The sequence below is a fragment of the Nicotiana tabacum genome, chromosome 20 (assembly GCF_000715075.1).
Source record: "Nicotiana tabacum cultivar K326 chromosome 20, ASM71507v2, whole genome shotgun sequence".
Taxonomy (NCBI): domain Eukaryota; kingdom Viridiplantae; phylum Streptophyta; class Magnoliopsida; order Solanales; family Solanaceae; genus Nicotiana; species Nicotiana tabacum.
The window spans coordinates 117,731,553-117,758,385 of NC_134099.1; the positions used below are offsets into that span (position 1 = coordinate 117,731,553).

General features: G+C 36.7%; 1 protein-coding gene across 1 annotated transcript; it reads left to right on the forward strand.

Moving 5' to 3' along the window:
* Positions 1-17,448: 17,448 nt before the first annotated feature.
* Positions 17,449-19,496, forward strand: LOC107784396 (ethylene-responsive transcription factor RAP2-4-like). Its single transcript, XM_016605524.2, has one exon. The coding sequence runs from the start codon at positions 18,051-18,053 to the stop codon at positions 19,122-19,124; it is 1,074 nt and encodes a 357-aa protein (XP_016461010.1). The 5' UTR covers positions 17,449-18,050; the 3' UTR covers positions 19,125-19,496.
* The last annotated feature ends 7,337 nt before the right edge of the window (positions 19,497-26,833 follow it).

The window sequence follows — 26,833 nt, forward strand, 5'->3', positions numbered from 1 at the left end:
AGCTAATTAAGTAGTTTTCAACTTGCAAATGATATAGCAAGTCAAATTTCAGAAAAAGAGAGAATCAGATATATAGCGTTAATTGATACTTAATTTGAATGATTACTTAGTATATAATTTTTAATGAGTCAATTATTAGTAATATTCTTTTATATTTTGGCAAACGAGCTACGTGCAAAAGTATGATGGACATGATTGACATTTTGATTGGTTTCTGAAATAATTAGCTTATCATATAAGTAGAAGACCCATGAGACATGCCCCGAGTTTCATTCTCCTAAATAAAAAAGAAATTCAAGAATATATACGTTCCTGTTTTCATTCAAGTGGTCAACTAACTTAACCATACTTCAACTCAGGTTTTCGGCTGCACATTCGAAAAAACAAAACTACAACAACCCAAAACAAAAAACACACACACACATAAAAAAAAAAAAAAAAAAAAAAAGCCAGAAAGAGTTTAATTTTAAGTTTTATCCACTATAGTATTTATTTAATATCAAATTATAATTAAAAATATTCAGGATTTTACATTAGGAATGTGACCTACTACTACACCCGCTAAGTCTTTATATCTATTATGGATGAATTAGTATAGAATATATACCTATAAGAGTATAAGTTTTATATATCGATAATGTAAAAGTATTTGCATAATTATGTTGATTATAAAAGGTAAAGGGGCGGATTTATAGGGTTAATTATGGGCACGTGAACCCATGGTTTCTCCATAAAATTAGATATTTTATGTATATATTTTGTGAAATTGGTATAATATTAATTGTTGGCACTCATGTTCCAAGAAGGTTTAATGATGCACTTAGTTGAATGTTGAGTATTGACCAAGAGGTATAATGATCAAATCCCACTTGATATATTTTTCCTTCTTTTTTTAGTAGTGTGTTCATGTACTAGAAATCTTAGATCTGCCTCTTATATATAAATAAAATTTTATAAATGCTAGTATGTATAATAAAAAAATTAATCTGTTGATACATATTATATTACACTATGTGTTTAAAATCCTTATAAAACTTAAATCTTAAAATCAACTATGTAAAAAAGCTAGTGGAATACACACACTATTCCGGCATAAAGTCACGTGAGAGAGGGGATCGAATCCATTTAGTGCCGCCGCAAATCAATGATTCTGTACCACGCGCAGCTGTCCACGTTGGATAAAAATCTTTTTCGCACGCCGCAGCCACCTGATCTCCGCCGTAACCTCCGCCGTAATCAAGAACCTTTACTTTATCCTGTGCATCAACGCATGCTGAGTTGTTGACTGTTGCAACTTGCAAGAATTTAAATTTGTGTACTTAATTTATTAATTTTTTGGTTCTTTTTGTGTGGAGGCGGATATATTAATCCGATCCTTTATAGAATGCCTTCAATGGCTTCCTTGCGAAAACTCCTATCATTAGTCGTCTATGGAGATCTTGCATCCGGTATTGATTCAGATTTGTAAAAAAAAATTGTTATAGAGGATTATAGTGTTCTTTATCAAAAAGATTCTATCTCATGCATTTAAATTTAAACTTTCTGATTAAGAATGAAAGAGCGTTTATCATCCGCCATCGTTGTTGGTGTGAATGCATATTGCACAGTAGTTATTATTTTTAAAGTACAACATCAGCAGTTTAAGTGGATATTAGAAAAAGGCATACTAAATTTCCCTATAATAACAAAAGCATAACATGTCAAATGCAAGGTCCTCATTAGATTAATTACCACATATTTTCTATTAAAAAAAAAAAAGCAAAATACATCGATAACCATTAAACTTGTTCTTCCTTTTCACTATGACATTTTATTTTGAGTCTGTTCCAATTAAACCCTATAACAAGATTATTACTGTGTCACTTAGACATAAAAAACACACAAACTTTTATAAGCCAAGCGTGTATATATAAGCGCTACTAACGTGTAATAGCCGACGAATAAATTTAGTCCATGTAGAATTATTGTCCACGTAAGATTCATGTGTATCGGGTAAATCCAAGTCAAACAAATCGGGTTCAAGATTAAACTGCCCAACCCGTATAATTACTTTTAATCTTTACAGCTCTCAATAAAAAAACCTAACCTCATCCCCATCTCCGTCTATCCTCTTCCCCTTCCAAAATCGATTGCTCCATTAGAGATATTATGGAATCATCTGCTGCTTTTCATAAATGATTGAAGTTAACAATCTGAAGTTCGTACAAATTTCGATCTCGTCTTCGTTTATCATCTGCAATTTTTTATCTGAAGAAGTTGTGAAGTCGATTATTTTAGGTGGCCTTCAGCAAGAGTGTTGTCTCGAGTTACTCCTTTACTGGTATGTCTCGAGTTACTCTTTTACTGAGAATTTTAGTTATTTATTAGGGTTTTTGTGTTAGTAATGGTGTTTTGGGAATTGTAGATATAAAAATAGGCTTTTTATTTCTTTTTTCGAATCTTGCTGACTGTGCTCACGTGTTGCTTTTTTTTATTCACTTTAGGTTAAAATCATGTTAGTGGATGAATATATTCTTATCCGCTTTCACCATAGTGGAACATTTACCGAATCTCCAGGTGCCAAATATGTCACTAATATAGAGATAAATCAGTTTTCTATTGACAAAGACCATTTCTCCCTGTTTGAACTTTAATATTACACAAGGGGGTTGGGTTATGCAACTATTGGGGTTTTTTTATGTCTTTAACCCTGATTCCAAAGAATTTGTCATGGTGGAAAATGATAAACAACTATATAATATTTCTTGTTACTGTAAGGAAGGTATTTTAGACTTGTACATTTCACATGTTGTTGAGATAATTCCTGATAGAGTAGTCCCAATTGGATAATTATGTGGGCCAGAGGTTGTTGAAGAAAGTAACAACACAATAAATAATCCATCTAGGGCAACATTAGAAGATGGTCCAGATAGTATAAATGGACCACAACCTGTTGAACAACCTATACTTGAAGAGTTTGAGACTGTTATTGGTGGGGAAGGGGTCGCTACTGGTGGGGAAGATTTTTCTGGTAATGTAGAAGAGGAAGTTGCTAGTATAGAGAATCTAAATGGTGGAGAAGAGGCTGGTGAAGAAAAGGTTGCTTCAGAGGTAGCTAGTAGTAAGTCAGATCTTGATGAACTTCCCGATGAGGCTGATAGAAATGAAATGGAGAAGAAAGGAGAAAACAATTCTGGAGGGTTGCAACGGCTAGCTATCTGTTTAAGTACAACAAAGAAGTTGCAAACATGAGGAAACTTAGCTCAACTATATGTGAAGACATGATGAAGTACCCAAGAGAGTCATGGTGCAGGGCATTCTTCCAAGAATATTCCAGATATGACATAGTAGAGAATAACATGTGTGAGACTTTTAACTCATGGATATTTACTGCTAGGCACAAAAGTATTGTTACCATGTTAGATGAAATTAGGCATAAAATCATATCTAGACAGGTTGATATAATAAAGTTTGATGAAATATGGATTTCAAATATATCACCTATGGCTAGGCTAACATTAGAAGAAAACAAGGATTTAGCTAGACAGTGCCAAGTTATATAGAATGGGCAGGATGGATTTGAAATCAAAAAAGGAGATTTGAGGTTTATAGTTGACACTAGGATGAATACTTGTAGTTATAGATTTTGGAGGTTGAGAGGCATCCCATGTGAACATGTTGTGTGTGCATACTATTACCTACAAGATGATCCAGATCAATATGTGGAGCATTGGTACACAAAGGAAACATTTCTGAAGGCTTATGAACACTTCGTTCAACCAATTCCTAACCTGAAGATGTGGCCTAAGAGTTATAATCCTACCATTGAACCACCAGCCCCAAGGCCAATGCCAGGCAGCCCCCAAAGAAATAGAAGGAAGGAAAGGAATGAACCTAAGAAAAAATGGTGAAAGTTGTCCAAAAAAAGAGTCAAGATGACATGTTCATAATGTCATCAAGTAGGCCACAACAAAAAAAAGCATGTACATCAAGGGTATGATATGTTTTTATCTAACTTTCTATTAATCATTTAAGCTGAAATTAACTATATGTATGTATTCATTTTAGGTTGCACCTAGAGGGTCATCAAGTAGACAAGAACCACAAGGAAGTCAATCAAGCCAACCAACTCAAAGGAGTTCAATCTACGATGAAACAACAACAACTATTAATAGATGAAGGGGCAGGGGAAGAGGAAATGCACCTAGTGCAGCTATTAGACCTAAAAAAGATGTATTTCCAGATGCACTTCCTTAGACTGCTCCCAGGGAAAGATCCCCAAAATCAAAGGCAGCAAGAGGGTCTTTATCTACTGGAAAAGGGGGAAGGGGAAGTTGACCTGCAACTGCAAAATTATCTGTTGCTTTTGGGGAAAAAAGGCCAAGAACTAATGGCTTTAGATGCTACACTAACACAGAGATTGGAAGGACATTCCTTAGTGTAAGAATCTTGATTTCTGGTTTGGTTTCTGGTTTTGCAACCTGATTTCTGGTTATTTTTGCAGCCTGGTTATTTTTACTTACTTAGGTTTCTGATTTTGTACAATTGCAGCCTGATTTATCAAGTGAAAGGGTTAACAACTATGAGACTAAAGTAAGGAGCATCACTGATGTGAATCTGGATGATGGAATTAGGCTTCTAGGACTTAGATGGAATGGGAGAGATGTTATTACTACTTCGCAACTACAGCAAATGAGTGCAAGTAAAAGAAAACAAGTTGGAACACAAGCAGCATCTCAGTCTTCAACTCAAGTGATCATGGATAAACTAGCCAAAAAAATTAGTAACCAATCAAGATTATGTAATATGTAGCACTTGTTTTTGTTAAACCTTGATTTTTTTTGTTGAATGTGGTTTGCTGCACTCACTGGTATCTTTTGAAACTGGATTATATAATATGACATCACTTCTTTGATTTACAATGAACTAAGTTTCATTCCTTTTGTACTATTGTAATATGCACTTCTGTAATTTGCAGCACTTCTTTTAGTAGTTTTTGCAATGAAGTAAGTTCCATTCCATTCATAAGACTAAAAAACTGTAAATGAAATTTTTTTAACAAAAATAAAGATATATTGCATTGATAAGGCAGTATCAATTACACAAAATAGGATCCCTACCACCAAGTACAGCAGCAATGAACAAAAGTGGAGCAACAATTTCCAACACTAACTACATTAACTAGCCTAAATTACAAACGATTTTTTTAGAAACTTGACTCAGCCCATCAACAAAAGCAAGAACCACAACAAAGTCATATGATTAAGGCCACTAGTAGAACAACAAACACTACTGTGTTCCTCCATTTTTTTGCTCGATCTCTTTCTTGATCAAATGCCTTCACTCTCTTCAACAAACCTCATATAACTTTATTCGCTTACTCAGGAAATTCGTCCTCAAACCATCTAAAATATTTACATCCCCCATTGTCCTTCAAAAAAAAATGAACTAATATAAGTCAATGGCAAATAAAATCGTATAAAAAATTTTTGTGTGAAAAACACTTACTTTGCCAATTTTGCATACAAAGTACCTTCTTCCTGGGTTAGCATCACTCCATGAAATTTCAGTTCACACGGACGACCACAACGACACCAGTCAACCCTTTTGGTGCTTTGAAACATTATTCGAACAGAAATTAAGAGAAGTAGCAGGAAAGATTACGTCAAAAATTCGACTAAGGAGGATGGAGTTCTTTCAAATTGAAAAAAATAAAGCTTTGATTTTCACTTCTTGATGAAGAATTTAGCTTAGTTGAAATGGAGAGAAATTAGGGCTTGGGAGAAGATAATGATGGAGAAAAGGGTTAAAATAAGGAAAATAACGTGGGGTTTGGTTTATTACTGTTGGAATAATCCATGTCAGCTTTTTTAATAATCCTCATGTGCTAAACATCTGTGATTCCCACGCAAGGTGGCCCATGTATTTTTTGTGTCTAAGTAACACAGTAATAACCTGTTATAGGGTTCAAATGAAACAGACTCAAGATAAAGTGTCATGGTGAAAAGGAAAGACAAGTTTAATGGCCTGCCGATGCCGATGTATTCTGCCAAAATAAATAACTCATCGAAAAGCTAATGATGAGCAACACATGCATTTTAATTTCGTTAAACTTGTGGTTAGGAGCTAATGAAGATGTTAATATTATCTCTAATCATTTCATTAATTAAAAAATAATCACTTCTTATGTTGTTGTTGTTGGTGATCTCTCGTTGAAAGACTCAATCAAACCCCATTTATTTATTTATCATTAAGTATAATACTTACAATCGTGCCACTAAATTGAAGCCAATGCTAAAAACAAAAGTTGAAATACCAAATAGTTGCATCTTGAATTGGACCATTTCCATTTTCCACAAGCCCCTCCACTGCCCTCAAACACTATCATGTGACTACCCCATGATTGTTTGCAATTAAATTACTACAAAACGATTTGACTATTGCTTATTTATTGTATCATAAATTCATGTATATACATTGTACTAGCCTATTAAATTTAGAATTTCTGACATCTGTCTTTTTCTAAATATAATATTCACGTACTTCTTCCAACCTCATTGACACAGCCCTTATATTATTGTCTTCGGCAAATTTCTTTTAAAATTTATCCTTCGGTGGCATAATTTGGATAATTTTTACTGGTTTATTTTCAATTTCAATTTCCTTCTTGAAAAATAACTTCTTAGGAAAAGATTGCGACAGAGTGTACGAGTTACACATATACCTGTGATGATTTTGTATACCTCCGTATCAATGTAGGTGGTAAATAAGAGGAGTTAAACTTAAATCATTTAGAATAGAATTATCTTGATAAATCTCTTAAAATCTAAAACAAAATTTAGTTTAAGAACATAGTGGACTAAGGGATTGGTTGGTTACCCCGATAAGGATATTAATTTCGAGATAGAATATGATATTGTATTTAGAAAGAATTACAAGAAAATACACATGACTTCACACCATAATAAAAAATGGCCAATGATTTTAAGTTTTACCCAACCTAGCCTATATTGTATATATTTTGGAAGCACTAGCAAATTCAAAACTTGTGTTCTTACAATCATTGCTTCTAAAAGCTATGGAGTTAAATATGTGTTATCACAATCATTACTTTCACTCTCTCTTCTTCTCACATCTTCTACATATGTTTCAAAAGGCCATCTGCCATTGCTGCTTCTTACCCTGTGTCACCTGGTTGCAATGTAAGAAAATTGAAGAGTAAAACTCCACCATTAAACCATTCAAAGCTTTGCTTTCGAAAATAGGATTTTTTTGAGTTTGTTAGTTATTTGGATTGGGTATCGTTCCAATCGATTGAAAATATCAAAAGGAGTTCAAAATTTATATTTGAAGTGATTTGGAGTAGATTTGAGCAAGATTTGAGTTAAATTTTAGAAAAGACGCAAGGAAGAAGTCGAAGTCAGTTTTTTGTATAATTATGTATAATCTTGTATAATAGTGTATATGAGTATATAAACACATCTTACACCCTATTATACATTTTTATACACCTTTATACAAGCATCTGTAAATGAACATCTTCCATAATTTTCAGTTGCAATTCTTGTTCAAAACAAGTCCAAATCTCCATTAAATGACTTCAAATTTTATATACAACCCCCTTATACTATTTCTAACAAGTCTAAATAACACTCACTTCAAATTTCTCACAAATTCAAATTCGAAATTTAAACCCACATGTTTAAGCTTGTTAAAAATTTAATTTTCACCATCCAAATGGATTTGGTTTGTTGAACTAATATTTGGGTCACAGTTACCGATTCGAAAATTAACTTAAAAGCTTGAGCAATCTTTTTTAAAAATTAAATAGTAATTTCTAGAATCTATTGGAGTTGGATGTTGAATTTTAGCCTATTATTTTTGGGCTAGTTGGTTGTAAACTGAAATATGGGCTATAAAATTGAAAAGCACGGAGCTCAGTTGTTCTTATGTGAAATTTTTCCTTGTATTTATCCTATGTTTGGTTATAGGTATTAACTAATGACGAGATTTATCTTATACCAAAATAATAAAATTAACTATCCCATATAAAAGTGAGATAGTTAATCCCATAGAGTATCCTTGTCTATCACAATTGAACCTTGCGACCCCTAAAGGTTTAATATAGGTAGTACCAATCAAAAAGGCAGCCCGGTGCACTAAGATCCCGCTATGGACACGGCCCAGGAAAGGCTGGATCATAAAGGTCTATTGTACGCAGCTTTATCATATATTTATGTAAGGGGTAGTTTCCACGACTCGATAAGTAGTACCAATCGACGGATAAAATTTGTTATTGGTGGAATAAGACACATACGTACTATTCGTTGTTTGACCAAAAAGTGTAAAACTTTTTGTTAAAGTAATTAAATAAAAAGATAATGGGTTAATTCTAGTTAAAAATAATAAACTTGGATCTAAAACAGGTTTAAGCAAATAACATGGGGGCCATGTGAAAATGGATTCAATGCATCATACATTAAATGTTATGGTTACTAATAGAGTGAGGATAATGATAAGAAATAAATAGAATAAATGGCACTAAATGCAAATAAGGAGGAAGATTTACCCAATATTGAATGAAGTTTGTTCGCATCCTCGAGCGAAGTTTGTTCTTCCTCGATTGCTCAAAAGTTCCTTCAGATATCCTTGGTGAAGCATGTTCGCGACCTCTTTCTTGAGAGCGATGCAGTCCTCGGTTTTGTGGCCTCGTTTCTGATGGAACTCGCTAGGGCGTTTGACTTTCTGGTGTTTGGGTCAGACTTTATCTTCTACACCCATTTCACTTTTGGGCCGAGTTTCTCTAGGGCGCAGACTATTTCTGAGGGAGAAGCACAGAAATTGTGAGCAGATAAAAGTGGAGGCATACCTCTTTCGCTTCGGTGAGTCCCTGTTGACGGCCTGGATGGGCTGTCGCCATGACGGGGAGGTGGTATGATGGCAACTCTGACATATGGTTGATGTCTTTCACGGTTGAGTCGCGGGCCTGCATGGTCCTTTTTGTTGTCATTTCTTCGGTCTCTCCTGGATTCCATCTGGACTGAGGTCATCCGTTGAGTTGGCCCGTTGAGGTCGTCCTCATCAACTCGCACTTCGGCACAGTAAGCGTTGTGTATCTCGTCCCAAGTGGTTGGGGGATATTTCATGAGTCAGCTTAACAATTTTTTGGTCGCCTTTGAACCATTCCTATTTAACCCGTTCTAGAAAGTTGCTACTACCATTCCCTCTGACACATTTGGTAAGGTCATCCTCACACGGTTTAATTGCGCGAGGAAATCTATTAGTCCCTCACCGAGTGATTGTTTGATGGAAAATATGTCATTCACCTTCGCCTCTACTTTATTAGCCTCGGCATGGGCAGTCACAAACTTGTCGGCATTTCCTCAAACGTTTCAATTGAGTGTGCGGGCAGCTGTGAATACCAAGTTAGTGCTCCCCCGGTGAGGGTTTTGCCAAACTTCTTCAGTAATATGGAGGACACTTGTTCTTTGGCGAGATCGTTGTCTTTTACTACGGTGACATAGTGGGTCACATGATCCTCAGGGTCCGTCGTGCCATTGTATATTTTCAAGTACGATGGTATTTTGAAGGTTTTAGATATGGCCTGTGGTACAGCTTCTTCACTGTACGGTTGCTTAACGAGCTGGCCGACATCCCTTTTTGGTAAGAGTTTTGGGGCGCCTGGTATTTTGTCTACCATTTCTTGATGCTTTTCATTTAGTCACGAAGCATTTTATTCTCATTCTTCATTTCCTCCATCTTCCTCAAAATGGTTGTGAAGGTGTCATTACCTACATCACTAACGTCGTGAATAATACCTGTCACAAGAGAAGGGTCGTGCTGCTCGTCTGTCACTGGTGTGATGCAGACTCTCGCAGTTTCTCTATTCGTCCTTTGGGCGGGCTTGTTGAGAATGCTGGTCAGCGTGTATGTCAACCATGCCTCGAGCAGCCTTTTCACTACTGGTGGTGCCTCTTCCGTTGTGGATGTAAAGGCCCATTTACCGTGCGAGGTTGTAATGCTACCATGAGGAGGGGGCGAACTATTTCGCCAGGGAGAGGTATTTGGTGTTACGTCCTCACCCTCCGTTTCATCGACTTCGTTGACTGTGTTAAGGAGGTTAGTGGTGAGGTCGGCTATTACTTTCCTTTTTTCCTCTCCATTACTTGCCATGTTAAATTTGTGTGCACAAGGAAGTGTTGTGTTTTTTTGTTGCGTTTTTTTGTTATAAATCTAGAGGAAACCAAAATTTTAACTAGAAAGTCCCAACAGACGATGCCAAATTGTTTGAGCACAAAGTGTAAAACTCTTTGTTAAACTAATTAAATAAAAGAACAAGGGGCTAATTCTAGTTAAATATAATAACCTTGGATATAAAACAGATTTAAGCAAATAAGTATGGGGGTCATGTGAAAATGGATTCAATGCATTATACATCAAATGTTATGGTTACTAATAGAGTGAGGATAATGATAAGCAATAAATACAATAAATGACACTAAATGTAAACAAGTAGGAAGATTCGCCCAATATTAAATGAGGTGAAAGATTTATTCTTTCTACAATGATAAATGACAAGAATATGAGAGAATATGGGGTACTTTCTCGGTAAATATCGAATCTTTCTCAGAAAGTTATTTTTTATATTTATCTAGAAAGCTTACTATTCAAAAGTGTTCTTATCATATGGAATATTACATGCCTTTTGCTATCTCTTAAACTATTTATACGGGATATTCCCAAAGAAACCTAAGAAGGTACAAATAGAGGGAATAGAATATTCTCTTTGAAAGTTCCTACGCTATACTAGACGTTGTTTTTGTCTGTGCTGCTAGACCTCGGCCTGATGAACCACTCAACGGCTTATTTTATTGATCACTAATCGACCTCAGCCAAACCGCCCGTATTGATAATTTCTTTAGTTCGATTTTTACCCATACATTTGTATAGTTTGAAGGTGAGACGTAATTAATTGCAATTAAGTTATTTTAAAACAAACATAATACTTTTTGAAAATCAAATAAAGAAAAGCATGTTATAAATATATTATATTATGGATGTTCATTTAGTACTCCGTTGTAAATAAGCTTCCTCAAGAAGCTTATTCATATGGGACTCCACCGTAAATATGTTTATCTACTTAGTACTCTATTGGAAATAAGTTTCCTGAAGAAGCTTATCACTTCGGTACCTCGGTTATGGATAAACATTACCCCCAGTAGAAGATTATCCATACCGGGTATAACAAGCTTATCCTTTCAGTACCCAGTTATGGATAAACATTACCCCCGGTAGAAGATTATCCACACCGGGTATAATAAGCTTATCCTTTCAGTATCCAGCTATGGATAAATATTATCCCCGGTAGAAGATTATCCATACTGGGTATAATAAGCTTATCCTTTCAGTACCCAGTTATGGATAAACATTACCCCCGGTAGAAGATTATCCATACCGGGTATAATAAGCTTATCCTTTCAGTACCCAGTTATGGATAAACATTATCCCCGGTAGAAGATTATCCATACCGGGTATAATAAGCTTATCTTTTCAGTACTCCGTTATGGATAAACATTGCTCTCAGTAGAAGATTATCCATATCTGGTATAGTAGCAGCTTACACAGCAGCTTCCTTTCTTCTATAAATAGAAGAGATTTTAGTTCATTATGTACATCAGTTTGAATTCGAATAATATATCAGTTTCTCTCTATAGTTGTCTTTACTTTACAGTCTTTATTTTATAACACGTTATCAGCACGAGACTCTGACATCTCGAGCAAATACTTTGAAAGTATTAGAGGTAAGAACTTTCTTTTCCTAAATAATGTCAAATCTTTCTAAACTTGAATTTGTAGCCCTGGATATATCGGGCAAAAGCTACATGTCTTGGGTGCTTTATGCTGAAATTCATCTTGATGCGATGGGTTTGGCAGACACCATCAAGGATAAAAATCAGGCATCAAACCAAGACCGTGCCAAAGCAATGATATTCCTACGCCATCACCTTGATGAGGGCCTGAAAATGGAATATCTCACTATTAAAGATCCAGTCATACTGTGGAATAATTTGAAAGATAGATATGACCACCTGAAGATGGTCGTTCTTCCACATGCACGTTATGATTGGACTCATCTAAGGCTACAAGATTTTAAATCTATCAGTGAGTATAATTTTGCTATGTTCAGAATTATTTCCCAATTGAAATTATGTGGTGATAATATTACTGATCATGATATGTTGGAGAAAACTTTCACCACTTTTCATGCCTCGAATATGCTCATGCAGCAACAATATCGAGAGATGGGATTTAAAAAGTATTCTGAACTTATCTCACATCTTCTTATAGCAGAGCAACATAATGGACTATTAATGAAAAAACATGAAAGCCGACCTATTGGTTCTTGTCCATTCCTTGAAGTGAATGAGACGAACTTCCACCAAGCTAAACGTGGAAGAGGTCGTGGCCCCAGTCGTGGTCATGGCCGTGGTCGGGGAAGAAACCCCAATCATGGTAATAATAATGTACCAAAGAAGCCTCCTCACCACCAGCAGTGGAAAAGGAAGGAACAAAAGCATGAAGCGGTGCAAGCGCCAAATGCAAAAAATGCATGTTATAGATGTGGAGGAAAAGAGCACTGGTCACGTACCTGTCATACGCCAAAGCACCTGGTTGAGCTTTATCAAGCCTCCCTGCAGAAGACTGAGAAAAATACTGAAGCAAATTTTATTTTTGAAGATAATTTAGACTTCATGCATTTGGATGTAGCTGATTACTTTGCACTCCCAGAAGGAGAAACAAGTCATGTAATCGGTAGTGAATCTGTAGAAATGTAAATATTTTAATTTTTGTTGTTTGTAATAGATAGTATGGTTATGTAATTGTTGTACATAAATAAAAGTTATGCTTTGATAATAATGTTTACTATAATATATTTTATTTATGTTATTTTGAAGAATATGGATAATCCTCAAATTATGTTTGGATCAAAGACAAATCATGAATATTGTGTTATTGATACTGGAACAACTCATGCCATATTCAACGATCAGAAATACTTTTCTTATTTGCATAAGGAAAAAGCAAATGTTTCAACAATTTCTGGTAATGTAAGTTTGATTGAAGGCTCCGGAAGAGCCATAATATTTCTGTCTAAGGGAACAACACTTATTATAGACAATGCATTGTTCTCCTCCAAGTCCCGAAGAAACTTGTTGAGTTTTATAGATATCCGCCGAAATGGGTATCATGTTGAGACAATAGATGAAATGAACAGGGAATATCTTTGTATTACAAAGAATATTTCTGGCCAGAAATGCATTGCAGAAAAGTTACCAACTTTATCTTCTGGCTTATACTATTCAAAAATTAGTACAATTGAAGCACACTCTATCGTAAACCAGAAGTTTACAGACAAATACTTTTGTGCTTTGGCATGACCGTTTGGGCCATCCCGGATCAATAATGATGAGACGAATTACTGAAAATTTGAGTGGGCATCCATTAAAGAACCTGAAGATTCTTGCAAATGACGAATTTTCTTGTGATGCTTGTTATCAAGGAAAAATGATCACTAGACCATCACCAATGAAGGTTGGTATTGAATCCCCTGCCTTTTTAGAGCGTATACATGGGGATATATGTGGACCTATTCACCCACCAAGTGGGTTGTTTAGATATTTTATGGTCCTAATAGATGCATCTTCAAGATGGTCTCATGTGTGCCTACTATCATCTCGCAACCTGGCGTTTGCAAAGCTATTAGCCCAAATAATTCGATTAAGGGCACAATTCCTAGATTATCCTATAAAGGCCATTCGCCTTGATAATGTTGGAGAATTCTCATCTCAAGCTTTTGATGATTATTGTCTATCAGTTGGGATAAAAGTTGAACATCCTGTAACTTATGTTCATACTCAAAATGGTTTTGCAGAGTCATTTATTAAACGCCTGCAATTGATAGCAAGACCACTACTTATGAAAACAAAATTGTCCACTACTATTTGGGGCAATGCTATCTTGCATGCAGTATCACTTATCCGTCTCAGACCGACACATTATAATAAATATTCTCCGTCACAATTAGTTTTTGGTCATGAACCAAATATTGCCCATCTACAAATTTTTGGATGTGCTGTATATGTGCCAGTAGCACCACCACAACGTAGTAAGATGGGACCACAGAGAAGGATAGGAATATATGTTGGGTTTGAATCACCCTCTATTATTCGCTATCTTGAACCATTGACATGAGATTTATTTACTGCTCGATTTGCAGATTGTCGGTTTGATGAAACAAATTTCTCACAATTAGGGGGAGAGAAAAAGGAAATCAAAAGAGAAATTGTGTGGAAAGTTTCATCATTATCTCACTTTGATCCCCGTACCCCTATATGTAATCAGGAGGTCTAGAAGATCATCCATTTATAGAATATAGCAAATCAAATGCCAGACGCATTTACGGATTTGAAAAGGATAACTAAGTCACATATCCCAGCAGAGAATGTGCCTATCCGAATTGATGTCCCAGTAGGACCATCTACTAGCATGAGAGCTAGTGAACCTAAAGCACGCCTGAAGCGTGGTAGGCCTTTGGGTTCTAAGGATCGAAATCCTCGAAAAAGAAAATCGACAAATGATCAAAACGATACTATGAAGGAATCTCCTGAAGAGACCCAAAATCTGATTAGTTCTGAGATTCCTGAAGAAATCAATGAACCCGAAGCTCATGTGAGTGAGGAACTTTTAATAAGTTCGATCGGTGATGGGATTAATTTAAATCGATTTGAAATAGTGGTGGATAATATTTTTGCATATAATGTTGCACTTAATATTATGCAAGATAGTGAGGATCTTGAACCTCGATCTGTCGAAGAATGTCGACAAAGATCTGATTGGCCAAAATGGCAAGAGGCAATTCAATCGAAATTGAAGTCACTTGCTAAAAGAGAGGTCTTTGGACCAGTAGTCCAAACACCTACTGGTATAAAACCAGTTGGTCATAAATGGGTTTTTGTGCGAAAAAGGAATGATAAAAATGAAGTTGAAAGATACAAAGCTCGCATTGTTGCACAAGGATTCTCACAACGACCTGGAGTCGATTTTGATGAAACATATTCACCTGTTATGGATGCCATAACATTTCGATATCTCATCAGTTTAGCACTACATGAAAAGCTTGAAATACATCTAATGAATGTAGTTACAGCTTATCTGTACGGTTCACTTGATAATGAAATTTATATGAAAATCCCTGAAGGATTTAAAATGCCTGAAGCAAAATCTCAGGGAATGTATTCAATCAGATTACAAAGATCTTTGTACGGTTTAAAGCAATCTGGGTGCATGTGGTATAATCGCCTTAGTGAATATTTGCTGAAAGAAGGTTACATAAATGATGTTATTTGTCCATGTATTTTTATAAAGAAAATGACATCAGAATTTATTATACTTGCTGTTTATGTTGATGACGTAAATCTTGTTGGAACTCCAGAAGAGCTCCAAAAGGCAATTGAATATCTTAAGAAAGAATTTGAGATGAAAGATCTTGGAAAGACAAAACTTTGTCTTGGTCTGCAAATTGAACATTTAGCAGACGGAATCTATATCCATCAATCTGCCTATACAGAAAGGGTCTTAAAACGCTTTTACATGGACAAAGCGCACCCATTGAGTACACCAATGGTTGTTCGATCACTTGAAGTGAATAAGGATTTGTTCCGACCTCCAGAAGAGGACGAGGAACTCCTTGGTCCCGAAGTACCCTATCTCAGTGCAATTGGTGCACTAATGTATCTTGCTAATGCTACAAGGCCTGACATAGCATTTTCTGTTAATTTACTAGCAAGATATAGTTCTTCTCCTACACGGAGACATTAGAACGAGATTAAGCATATATTGCGATATTTAAAGGGAACTCTTGATATGGGTTTGTTTTATGCTAACAAAGATAGTGCAGATCTTGTCGGTTATGCAAATGTAGGTTATTTATCTGATCCCCATAAATCTCGATCTCAAACCGGTTACGTATTTACATATGGAGGTACTGTCATATCATGGCGCTCCACAAAGCAATCTATTGTTGCTACTTCTTCAAATCACGCTGAGATAATAGCTATTCATGAAGCAAGTAGGGAATGCGTATGGTTGAGATCAATAATTCATTTTATTCGAGAAAAATGTGGTTTGGAATGTGAGAAAAGACCCACAATTTTATACGAAGACAATGCTACATGCATAGCCCAATTGAAGGGAGGATTTATAAAAGGAGATAAAACGAAGCACATTTCACCAAAATTATTCTACACACACGATCTTAAGAAAAGTGGTGACATTGATGTGCAACAAATCCGTTCAAGTGATAGATTTATTCACTAAATCTTTGCCAACTTCAACTTTTGAGAAGATGGTATACAAGATTGGAATGCGGAGACTCAAATATTTGAAACAAGGTTTTCATCAGGGGAGTAAAATACACGATGCACTCTTTTTCCCTTACTAAGGTTTTTTCCATGGGGTTTTCCTTATAAGGTTTTTAATGAGGCACCTAGCAATGCGTCTTACTAAATATGTGTACTCTTTTTCCTTCACTGGGATTTTTTCCCACGTGGTTTTTCCTAGTAAGGTTTTAATGAGGCACATTATCTTTTAATGAACATCCAAGGGGGAGTGTTATAAATATATTATATTATGGATGTTCATTTAGTACTCCGTTGTAAATAAGCTTCCTGAAGAAGCTTATCCATATGAGACTCCACCGTAAATATGTTTATCTATTTAGTACTCTATTGGAAATAAGCTTCCTGAAGAAGCTTATCATTTCGGTACCCGGTTATGGATAAACATTATCCCCAGTAGAAGATTATCCATACCGGGTATAATAAGCTTATTCTTTCAGTATCCAGTTATGGATAAACATTATCCCCGGTAGAAGATTATCCATACCGAATATAATAAGCTTATCTTTTCAGTACTCCGTTATGAATAAACATTGCTCTCAGTAGAAGATTATCCATATCTGGTATAGTAGCAGCTTACACAACAACTTCCTTTCTTCTATAAATAGAAGAAATTTCAGTTCATTATGTACATTAATTTGAATTGGAATAATATATCAGTTTCTCTATAGTTGTCTTTGCTTTGTAACAAAGCCATAAATTTTGGCAGGGAAATACAACGAAACAAAAGAAAAAGAAAAGACGAATAGAATTAACGGTCAATAAACGCTCAATAGAATCATCGAGAGAGAGAGTTGAACGAAAACTGACAGGTGTAAGCTACCAAATGCAGGTGTCATTAGACATTCCAGATGTCATCATATTATTGGCTCAAGTCCTAGTTTGGTGAATGCTTCCTAAATCAAAGACCGGTAGATAGAAAAGAATTAAACGCACAAGGAGAGCGTGACAACCGAGGATGGTTAAAGGTGTAAAAACAAGGGGCGAAAAGGCTATAAAAGGAGACATATGAGAAGATAAAGGCCACAAAATAAAAAAGAGTGAGGCTGAGAGAGAGAGATACATACGCATCTATTTCTCACTTCTGCACACACTTACACACAAAATTAAAAATTCTTCAAAAAACTTAAGTTTTCGTTAGGGTAATCTTTGTTTTTATTTTCTTCCCCCTTCTGTATCATCCCGTTTCTTTAATCCCTTTCTGTAAGCAATCTGTCTTTCAAGAAGGTTTTATGAGTTTGTGTTTTTGAGGTTTTTGAATTTGTAAAAAATTGGAGAAAATGCAAACTTAAATGATTTTTTCTTAAAAGCTAGGTGTTTTCAGAAACGAGATTCAAGATTTTCAGTAAATTTGTAGAGTTCATTATTCATTCTTTGTTTTTAATATTTTCAGCTTTAGAGGGCTTATTAGTTGTCCCTTCTAAGGTTGATTTCTTGTAACCACAGGAAAAAAGGGGTTGTTATTTGAAGACCTCTTTGTATCCACTTATCTTTTTGTATTTTCACTATTTGTTGGTTTATTATTCTTGGTAATCAATCACCTTTTCTTTTATTTGATAAGAAACAGGTTGATCTTTTAATTCTTTTTTTATTAAATTTGTGTGAATTTTAGGTATGGCAGCTACAACGGATTTTTGGACTAGTACACTTTTAGATCTTAACTCATCAAACTCTTTGCAGGGTGGTGGTGAGCTGATGGAAGCACTTGCACCTTTTATCAAAAGTGCTTCCCCTATTAATTATCCTTCTATTTCACCTTCTCCTTTTTCTTCTTTCTCTTTTCCATCTACAAATTCTCAATCTTTTCCTATTACTACCACTACTTCTTCTACTTCTACTTCATATCCCTATGATTCATTTTCTTTAACATCTCAGCCCAATATGAGCTATGATGGTTGCTCCACTTCCACAACCATAAACCCTACTTTTTCACAAGGATTTTTGGGTTTCGAAATGGAGCAACCGGGCTCAATTGGGTTGGATCAATTAACACAAGCGCAGGTTCACCAGATCCAAGCCCAAATCTACCTCCAAAACAACCACCACCAACAACAAATTATGTCATCAGCTGCCACTTTCCAAGATTCTTTGACACATCAGCATAACCATCATGCTTCTCTTTTGAGCCCAAAGCCGGTTTCGATGAAGCAATCGGGCTGGCCACCCAAACCCCCAAAGCTTTACCGTGGTGTTAGACAACGCCACTGGGGAAAATGGGTGGCAGAGATCCGACTGCCCAAGAACCGGACCCGACTTTGGCTTGGCACCTTTGACACTGCTGAGGAGGCCGCCTTGGCTTATGACAAGGCGGCCTATAAACTCAGGGGCGACTTTGCTCGTCTGAATTTCCCTCACCTCCGCCATAGCGGCTCGTTAATTGGGGGCGAATTCGGTGAGTACAAGCCACTTCACTCCTCAGTAGACGCTAAGCTACAAGCCATTTGTCAAGACTTAGCTCAAGGGAAGAGCATTGACACTAAAAAGAAGCGGAAAGTGTCTTCCAAGAAAGAGGAAAGAAAGCCGGCAGAAGTTGGGTCAGAAAGTGATGGGTCGGGTTCCTGTTCGGGTTTTGGATCGGGCGGGTCATCGCCCATTTCTGACTTGACGTTCACGGAGTTTGCAGATGAGGATTCTATTTGGGACATGTGTTCGGAGAAATTCATGTTGCAGAAGTATCCATCTCATTAGATTGATTGGGCTTCTCTACTATAATTTAGTCAAATTTAGAAACTGGTATAATGTAATCTTTGTAATTTTTTGTTTATAGATGTTTGTTGATAGGATTAGGGGACAGCCATTGCAATGAGTTTTTGGTAATTGCCTGGTTAGCCCTTAGATTTATTGGGAAAATCCTGTTATTTTAGTCCTTTTTTTTCCTTTAAGCTTTTATAGGTAGGATCCAAACAGGCCAGCTGGTGTTTTTTGTCTAAGCTAGGCCAGTGGATTTGGTGCTTTTTATATGTTGTATTTTTGCTTTGTATTCATAGTTTTCTGTGCTCATCTTTCAGTATTTGTGATTCATATTCTATTTTGACAAGTAAAATCTTCAAGTTTAGCCAATTTAGAGATACAATAGATAAAGTACAAAATTTTTAGCCTAGAGCCGCTAAAATTTACCTTTTATGTTGTTGTTGAGCTCCTGCAAAATGTTTTATTGGATTTACGAAAAACAAATTTCATTCTTAAAGAGTTGTGGTTTTGATATTTGGAAAAGTTAATTCCCCCCCCCCCCCCAAAAGAAGTGGCGTTTGACTTTGCTTTTGGTTTAATTATTGAATATTAGGTCATGGAAATGCATTTGGGAAATGATTTTCCAAGTTAAACTCTATTGCATTCTTTTTTTGCACTGCCATATATTCATATCCATTAATCAAATAGTGAAAGTAACCTGATGTTACCTTCTCTTTGCTTATTATTTACGAGTTAATCCCCATTTCAAAAATTGAAAAAAGACAAAAAGAAAGAAAGGTGCCGATAACTTTTCAAACCTTGAAGCAAATTTGTTTGATAGAGATAGAGATAACTTCCACTACTTGACAAGTGTTTAGGCCTTAGTTATGCTTGCAAATAGCTGCCAACTTGTTCCGAGTAAAGCAATAAAATCAGCTGGCAACCATCTACTCTTAATTGCTTTCACAAACATTAAATAAAAAGAAGAAAAACAGAACAGAAACAAAAATAAGTATACAAAAAGTTACTATCTTAGGAGTTACACTAAGAATGTCATTGGTCGTCTATTGATGCATGGCTTTACCTTCTAGTTTTACTATACCAGCCATCTATTTCGTATTTCGTATTCTGTATTTCATATCTCTTATATATTGTTGTTATTTTTATTATGCATTTTTATGGTACTAATATATCATCTCCTATTGTTTTTTTTTAGCCGAGGGTCTCCTGGAAACAGCCTCTCTAACCTTCGAGGTAGGGGTAAGGTCTGCGTATATATTACCCTCCCCAGACCCCACTTGTGAGATTATACTGGATCGTTATTGTTGTTGTTTTGTATCCAATGTTTATTGGTACGGATTAAATTTAAGTTTATACTGAGTAAGCTCAGTAAGAGAGCTAAAGCATTTCTTATCAAAATGTTTTGCATTTCTAGAGCTCAAATTTAACATATTTAGTTAAAATTCAGGGATCCAAATTCAGAGGCGGACCTGCATTGCATATAGAGAGGTCAAAGGACCCCGTTAGTCTCGGCAAAACCCGGAAGAAGAGGTTTTGTTGGGCGCTTAAATTCCCTTGTTTGTTGGATGATCTGGGTTCGAGTCCCACCTTCAACTTTTTTAGTTCATTGAATACAATGTACTTGCTTTATGTACGTAATAATATACTTAATAACAAATTGTTTTAATTTTTTCTTTATTCTTTTTCTTTTGAATTCAATTATAGTTTAGTTCTAACTTCTAATACATAATAGTTAACTAGTATCTATGAACATGCGTTACGGGTTAATAATGACACGTGATGATTTAAATATTTATTTATATGAAGGAACAATAAAATTTAATTAATGAGAGAAATTTTATGTATAATAATACAGCAATCATCTAAACGTCGAAAGATATTATTACATTAGCATAATACATGAATTTAAAATAAAAGGACAACATCAAAACTTACACAAATGATCAATTTTGTCATATTAGTTAGATAATTACGTATTATAGTTTAAAAGTATTTAATGTGATGGTATCTTAACGAACACTTCTTTGTGGACAACTGTCACGACCCGAAATTCCCTTCTTCAGGACCGTGATGACACCTAACATTTCACTTGCTAGGCAAGCCAACGTTAGAGGAATCTTAAAGCCAACTTTAGCCAATTTCAATAACAGAAACAATTAGGCTAAACAGAAACTAAAACTCAATTATGGAATAACATAAAACCCATAATATCTGATACAATTCGGATCTAGAGTCACGATTTACGAGCTTCTAAGATTTACTACAAACAAAGTCTGAAAGAAAATACAATTCTTCTCAAAGAAAGGAAATAGTAAAATAAAGAAACTGGGAAGGGACTCCAAGGTATGTGGACGCCAGCAGACCTACCTCGAGTCTCCAAACAAGAAAATCCAAACTACTCCAACTCACGAATAGCTAAGGCCGACACCAAAATCTGCACAAGAAGTGCAAAGTATAGTATGAATACAACCGACCCCATATACTCGTAAGTATCGAGCCTAACCTCGACGAAGTAGTAACGAGGCTATGGCAAGACACTTACATAATAAACCTATACAATTAATAGTATATGTACAAGATAACGACAAATAAAAGCTATACAGGTAATATCGGGAGGGGGGACATGCAAAAGGGGATACAAGATACGAGAGATACAACGGAATGATAACCAAAACAGTCAATATGTATTTAACCAGTAAAAACAATTAAGCACAAGGAAGAAAGATTGCACGACATCACCCTTCGTGCTTTTATTACTCAACCTCACAATGAAACGATGATAATGCACGACATCACACTTCGTGATTTTACACTCACTCACTGTATAAATCAATAGAAATGACACAACATCACCCTTCGTGCATTAACTCACATAACATGGCACAACATCACCCTTCGTGCATTAATACTCTCCCTTACCACATAACAATGAACAAGTAATAATAGAGAGATAGGAACAACAAGTATAAGCCTTACTTCAACAACAGTTCCACAATACCAATCTCAACTCGGAATCAATACTCAATTATCACCAAAGCTCATAATCATGATAAAAACGATCAATTTAACAATTAACTAGTCCAAACATGGATAATATGATCAAGGAAAGCAATAATTACAAAGAACAAGTCCTATAAGCATGTTATAACCCAACAACAACGCATAAGTACTCGTCACCTCACATATACATTGTACCCAATATCTAAACACATAGCATATAGACAAATAAGTCCTAATCCCTCAAGCCAAGGTTAACCACGACACTTATCTTACTCCAAAGACCAAACTCAAAGCTCAACCACGGCTTTGCCTTTCGAACAAGCCTCCAAATCAATAGAATCTAGAAAATTACCAACCAAACGATTCATATTAAGCCTTAGAAACTACCCACGATTGCGAAGAATTCAATTTAGGTCATTATTGAAAAAGTAAAAAAAAGTCAACTTCCGGGCCTGCTTGGTCCAAACCCGAAATTCGGACCAAAACCCGATTACCCATTCACCCCCGAGACGGTTATGTAATTTATTTTGGAATCCGACCTCAATTTGAGGTCTAAATCCCTATTTTACAAAAATCGCAAATTCTACCCAAAACCCCAAATTTTCACCATGAAAACACAAGATTTTTGGTTGAAATCTAAGGAAATGTAGTGAAAGATTGAAAGAAACTAGTTTAGAATCACTTACCAATGATTTGGGAAAGAAAAGTTCTTTGAAAAATCGCCTCTAGGGTTTTCTTGTTTTGAAAATTTGAAGAATGAGCAAAAATCTCGTCTAAGTCCCATTTGATCAGTTGCAGATGTCGCATTTGCGACCTGGGCTCGCAAATGCGAAGATTTCACATCTCTACTTTCATCGCATTTGTGATGAATTGTTTGCAAATACGAACACTAACCCTTCGCAAATGCGACCACTTGATCGCATTTGCGATCACTGCCCCCTTCTGTCGCAAATGCGAAGTATATTTCGCAAATGCGAACATAAGGTGGCCTAGATACTCTTCGCAAATGCGATGAGTAGCTCGCAAATGTGAACCCATCAGAGGTTGCAAATGCGATGCCAGATCTCACAAATGCGAGAGCAGAGGCCTGAACCAGAACATAAGCTCCAGAAACATTTCGAAGTCCAATTATCACTCCGTAACCTATCCGAAACTCACCCGAGCCCTTGGGACTCTAAACCAAATATGCACACAAGTCTACAAATATCATACGAATTTGTTCGCGCGATCAAATTGCCAAAAGATACCTAGAACTACGAATTGAAAACCAAACCAAATGAAATTTTTAAGAAAACTTTGAAACTTCTATTTTCACAACTGGACGTCCGAATCACGTCAAACTAACTATGTTTCTTACCGAATTCGACAGGCAAGTCATAAATATAGTATTGGACCTATATCGAATTCCGGAACCAAAATACGGACCCGATATCCATAAGGCAACCATTGGTCAAACATTTCCAAATCATTAAGCCTTTAACTTTCAAATTTCAACAAAGTCCGATAACTCCGGCTAAGGACTTACGAATTCGATTTCAAGCATACGCCCAAGACTCAAATCACGATACGGACCCACCGGTACCGTTAAAATAAGAATCCGGGTCTGTTTGCTCAAAACACTGATCGAAGTCAACTCAAATGAATTTTAAGGTAAAAATTTCATATTTTCTCAGTTTTTAACATAAAACTTTTCGAAGATATGCCCCGACTATGCACGCAAATCAAGGAGGACTAAAATAAGGTATTTAAGGCTTTGAAATATGGAATTAGGTTTTAAAACATAAGATGAACTATCGGGTAATTACATTCTCTACCTCTAAAATAGCTGGTCGTCCTCGAACAGACATAGAAAAGTACCTGGACTGGGAAAAAGGTGGGGATATCTACTCCGCATGTCTGACTCGGACTCCCACATAGATGCCTTGACGGGCTTACCTCTCCACTGCACTTGAACTAAAGGATAACTCTGCGACCTCAACTGACGAACCTGCCGGCTAGAATAACCACCGGCTCCTCCTCATAAGTCAAATCCTTGTCCAACTGGATAAAACTAAAATTTAACACGTGGAATGGATCGTCGTGATACTTCTGGAGCACGGATACATGGAATACTGGATGAATTATTGATAAGCTAAGTGGCAATGCAAGCTTGTAAACCACCTCACCCACTCTCTGAAGAATCTCAAAAGGCTTGATATACCTAAGGCTCAACTTGCCCTTCTTTCCAAACCTCATCACACCCTTTATGGGTGATACCTGGAGCAATACTCTCTCTCCGACGATGAATGCAACATCACGAACTCTACGGTCGGTATAACTCTTCTGCCTGGACTGAGCCGTGCAAAGTTGATCCTGGATAATCTTGACCTTATCTAAAGCATCCTGTACCAAATTTGTACCCAACAACCGAGCCTCCCCCGGCTCGAACCATCCGACCGGCGATCGGCACTGCCTCTCATATAATGCCTCATAGGGAGCCATCTCAATGCTCGATTGGTAGTTGTTGTTGTAGGCAAACTCCGCAAGTGGTAAGAACTAATCCCAAGAACCTCCGAAGTCTATAACACAAGTGCAGAGCATATCCTCCAATATTTGAATAGTGCGCTCGGACTGTCCGTCCATCTGAGGATGAAATGATGTGCTCAACTCAACCTGCATGCCCAACTCACGCTGTACTGCCCTCTAGAAGTGCGAGTTGAGCTACGTAGCTCGATCAGAAATGAAAAAACACGGGCACACCGTGAAGACAGACGATCTCGCAGATGTAAATCTCTGCCAACCGCTCTGAAAAATAGGTAATTGACGCAGGAATGAAATGCACTGACTTGATCAGCCTATCCACAATGACCCAAACTGCATCGAACTTCTTCTGAGTCCGTGGGAGTCCAAAAACGAAATCAATAGTGATATGCTCCCACTTCCACTCAGGAATCTCTAACTTCTGAAGCAAACCACTAGGTCTCTGATGCTCATACTTTACCTGCTGACAATTTAGACACCGAGCTACATATGCAACTATATCTTTCTTTATCCTCCTCCACCAATAATGCTGTTGCAGGTTCTAATATATCTTGGCGGCACCCGAATGAATAAAATACCGAGAACTGTGATCCTCCTCAAGAATCAACTCACAAAGTCCATATACATTAGGCACATAAACACAACCCTACATCCTCAAAACTCCATCATCTCCAACAGTAACCTGGTTGGCATCACCGTGCTGCACCGTGTCCCTAAAGACAAGCAAATGAGGATCATCATACTGCCGCTCCCTAATGCACTCAAACAATGAAGACCGAACGACTGTACAAGCTAGAACATGACTGGGCTCAGAAACATCCAACCTCATGAACTGATTGGCCAATTCCTGAACATCTAATGCAAGCGGTATCTCGCCAACTGGAATGTACGCAAGGCTGTCAATACTCACTGACTTCCTACTCAAAGCATCGACCACCACGTTGGCCTTCATGGGATGATATAAGATGGTGATATCATAGTTTTTCAATAGCTCCAACCACCTTCTCTGTCTCAAATTGAGTTTCTTTTATTTGAACAAATACAGCAAGATCCAATGATCCGTGAATACCTCACACGATACGCCATAAAGATAGTGCCTCCAAATCTTCAACGCATGAACAATGGCTGCCAGCTCTAATTCATGAACAAGGTAATTCTTCTTGTGAACCTTCAACTGCTGTGAAGCATATGCAATTACCTTTCCATCTTGCATCAATACCGCAATAAGTCCAATACGAGATGCATCACAATATACCGTATAATATCTTGAACCTATGGGCAACAACAACACTGGCGCCGTAGCCAAAGCAGTCTTGAGTTTCTGAAAGCTCGCCTCACACTCGTCCGACCATCTGAACGGGGCACTCTTATGGGTAAACCTGGTCAACGGGCTGCTATATATGAGAACCCCTCCACAAACTGATGGTAATAACCCGCCAAACCCAAGAAGCTCCTGATCTCTGTGGCTGAAGTGGGCCTAGGCTAGTTCTGAACTGCCTCAATCTTCTTAGGATCCACCTGAATGCCCTCTGTTGATACAACGTGCCCCAAGAAAGCGACAGAGCTCAACCAAAACTCGCATTTTGAAAACTTAGCATATAACTGGTTGTCTCTCAGAGTTTGAAGTACAAGCCGAAGATGCTGCTCACGCTCCGCTCGGCTGCGGGAGTAGATCAAGATATTATTAATAAACACAATCATAAAGGAAACCAGATAGGGCCTTATCACCCGGTTCCTCAAATCCATAAATACTGTCGGGGTATTTGTCAGCCAAATAACATCACCAAAAACTCATAATGCCCATATCGAGTCCGAAAAGCTGTCTTAGGGAAATCGGATGCCCTAATCCTCAACTGATGGTAGGGATGGTCATCGGTCGGTTCGGTTCGGTTATGAATATTATCGGTTTTGCCTATCGGTTATCGGTTTATAAATATGATAAACCGATAAGCAAACCGATAAAATATTGGTTATCGGTTATCGGTTAATCGGCTATTGATCATTATCGGTTCGATTATCGGTTTATCCGATAAGGTAAAACTAAAATTAAGAGTGCTGATATTATGATATATATTACCATGGCCTTTGCCAAAGCTCACAGAGGCTAAGTCAAGCAATTGATGGAAAGAGACGAAAAATTATTTACTGCATTTCAGTATTTTGATAAAGATGGCAGTGGGTACGTA

Coding starts and splice junctions, on each gene's coding strand:
- LOC107784396 (XM_016605524.2), top strand. CDS start 18,051: ATGGCAGCTACAACGGATTTTTGGACTAGTACACTTTTAGATCTTAAC.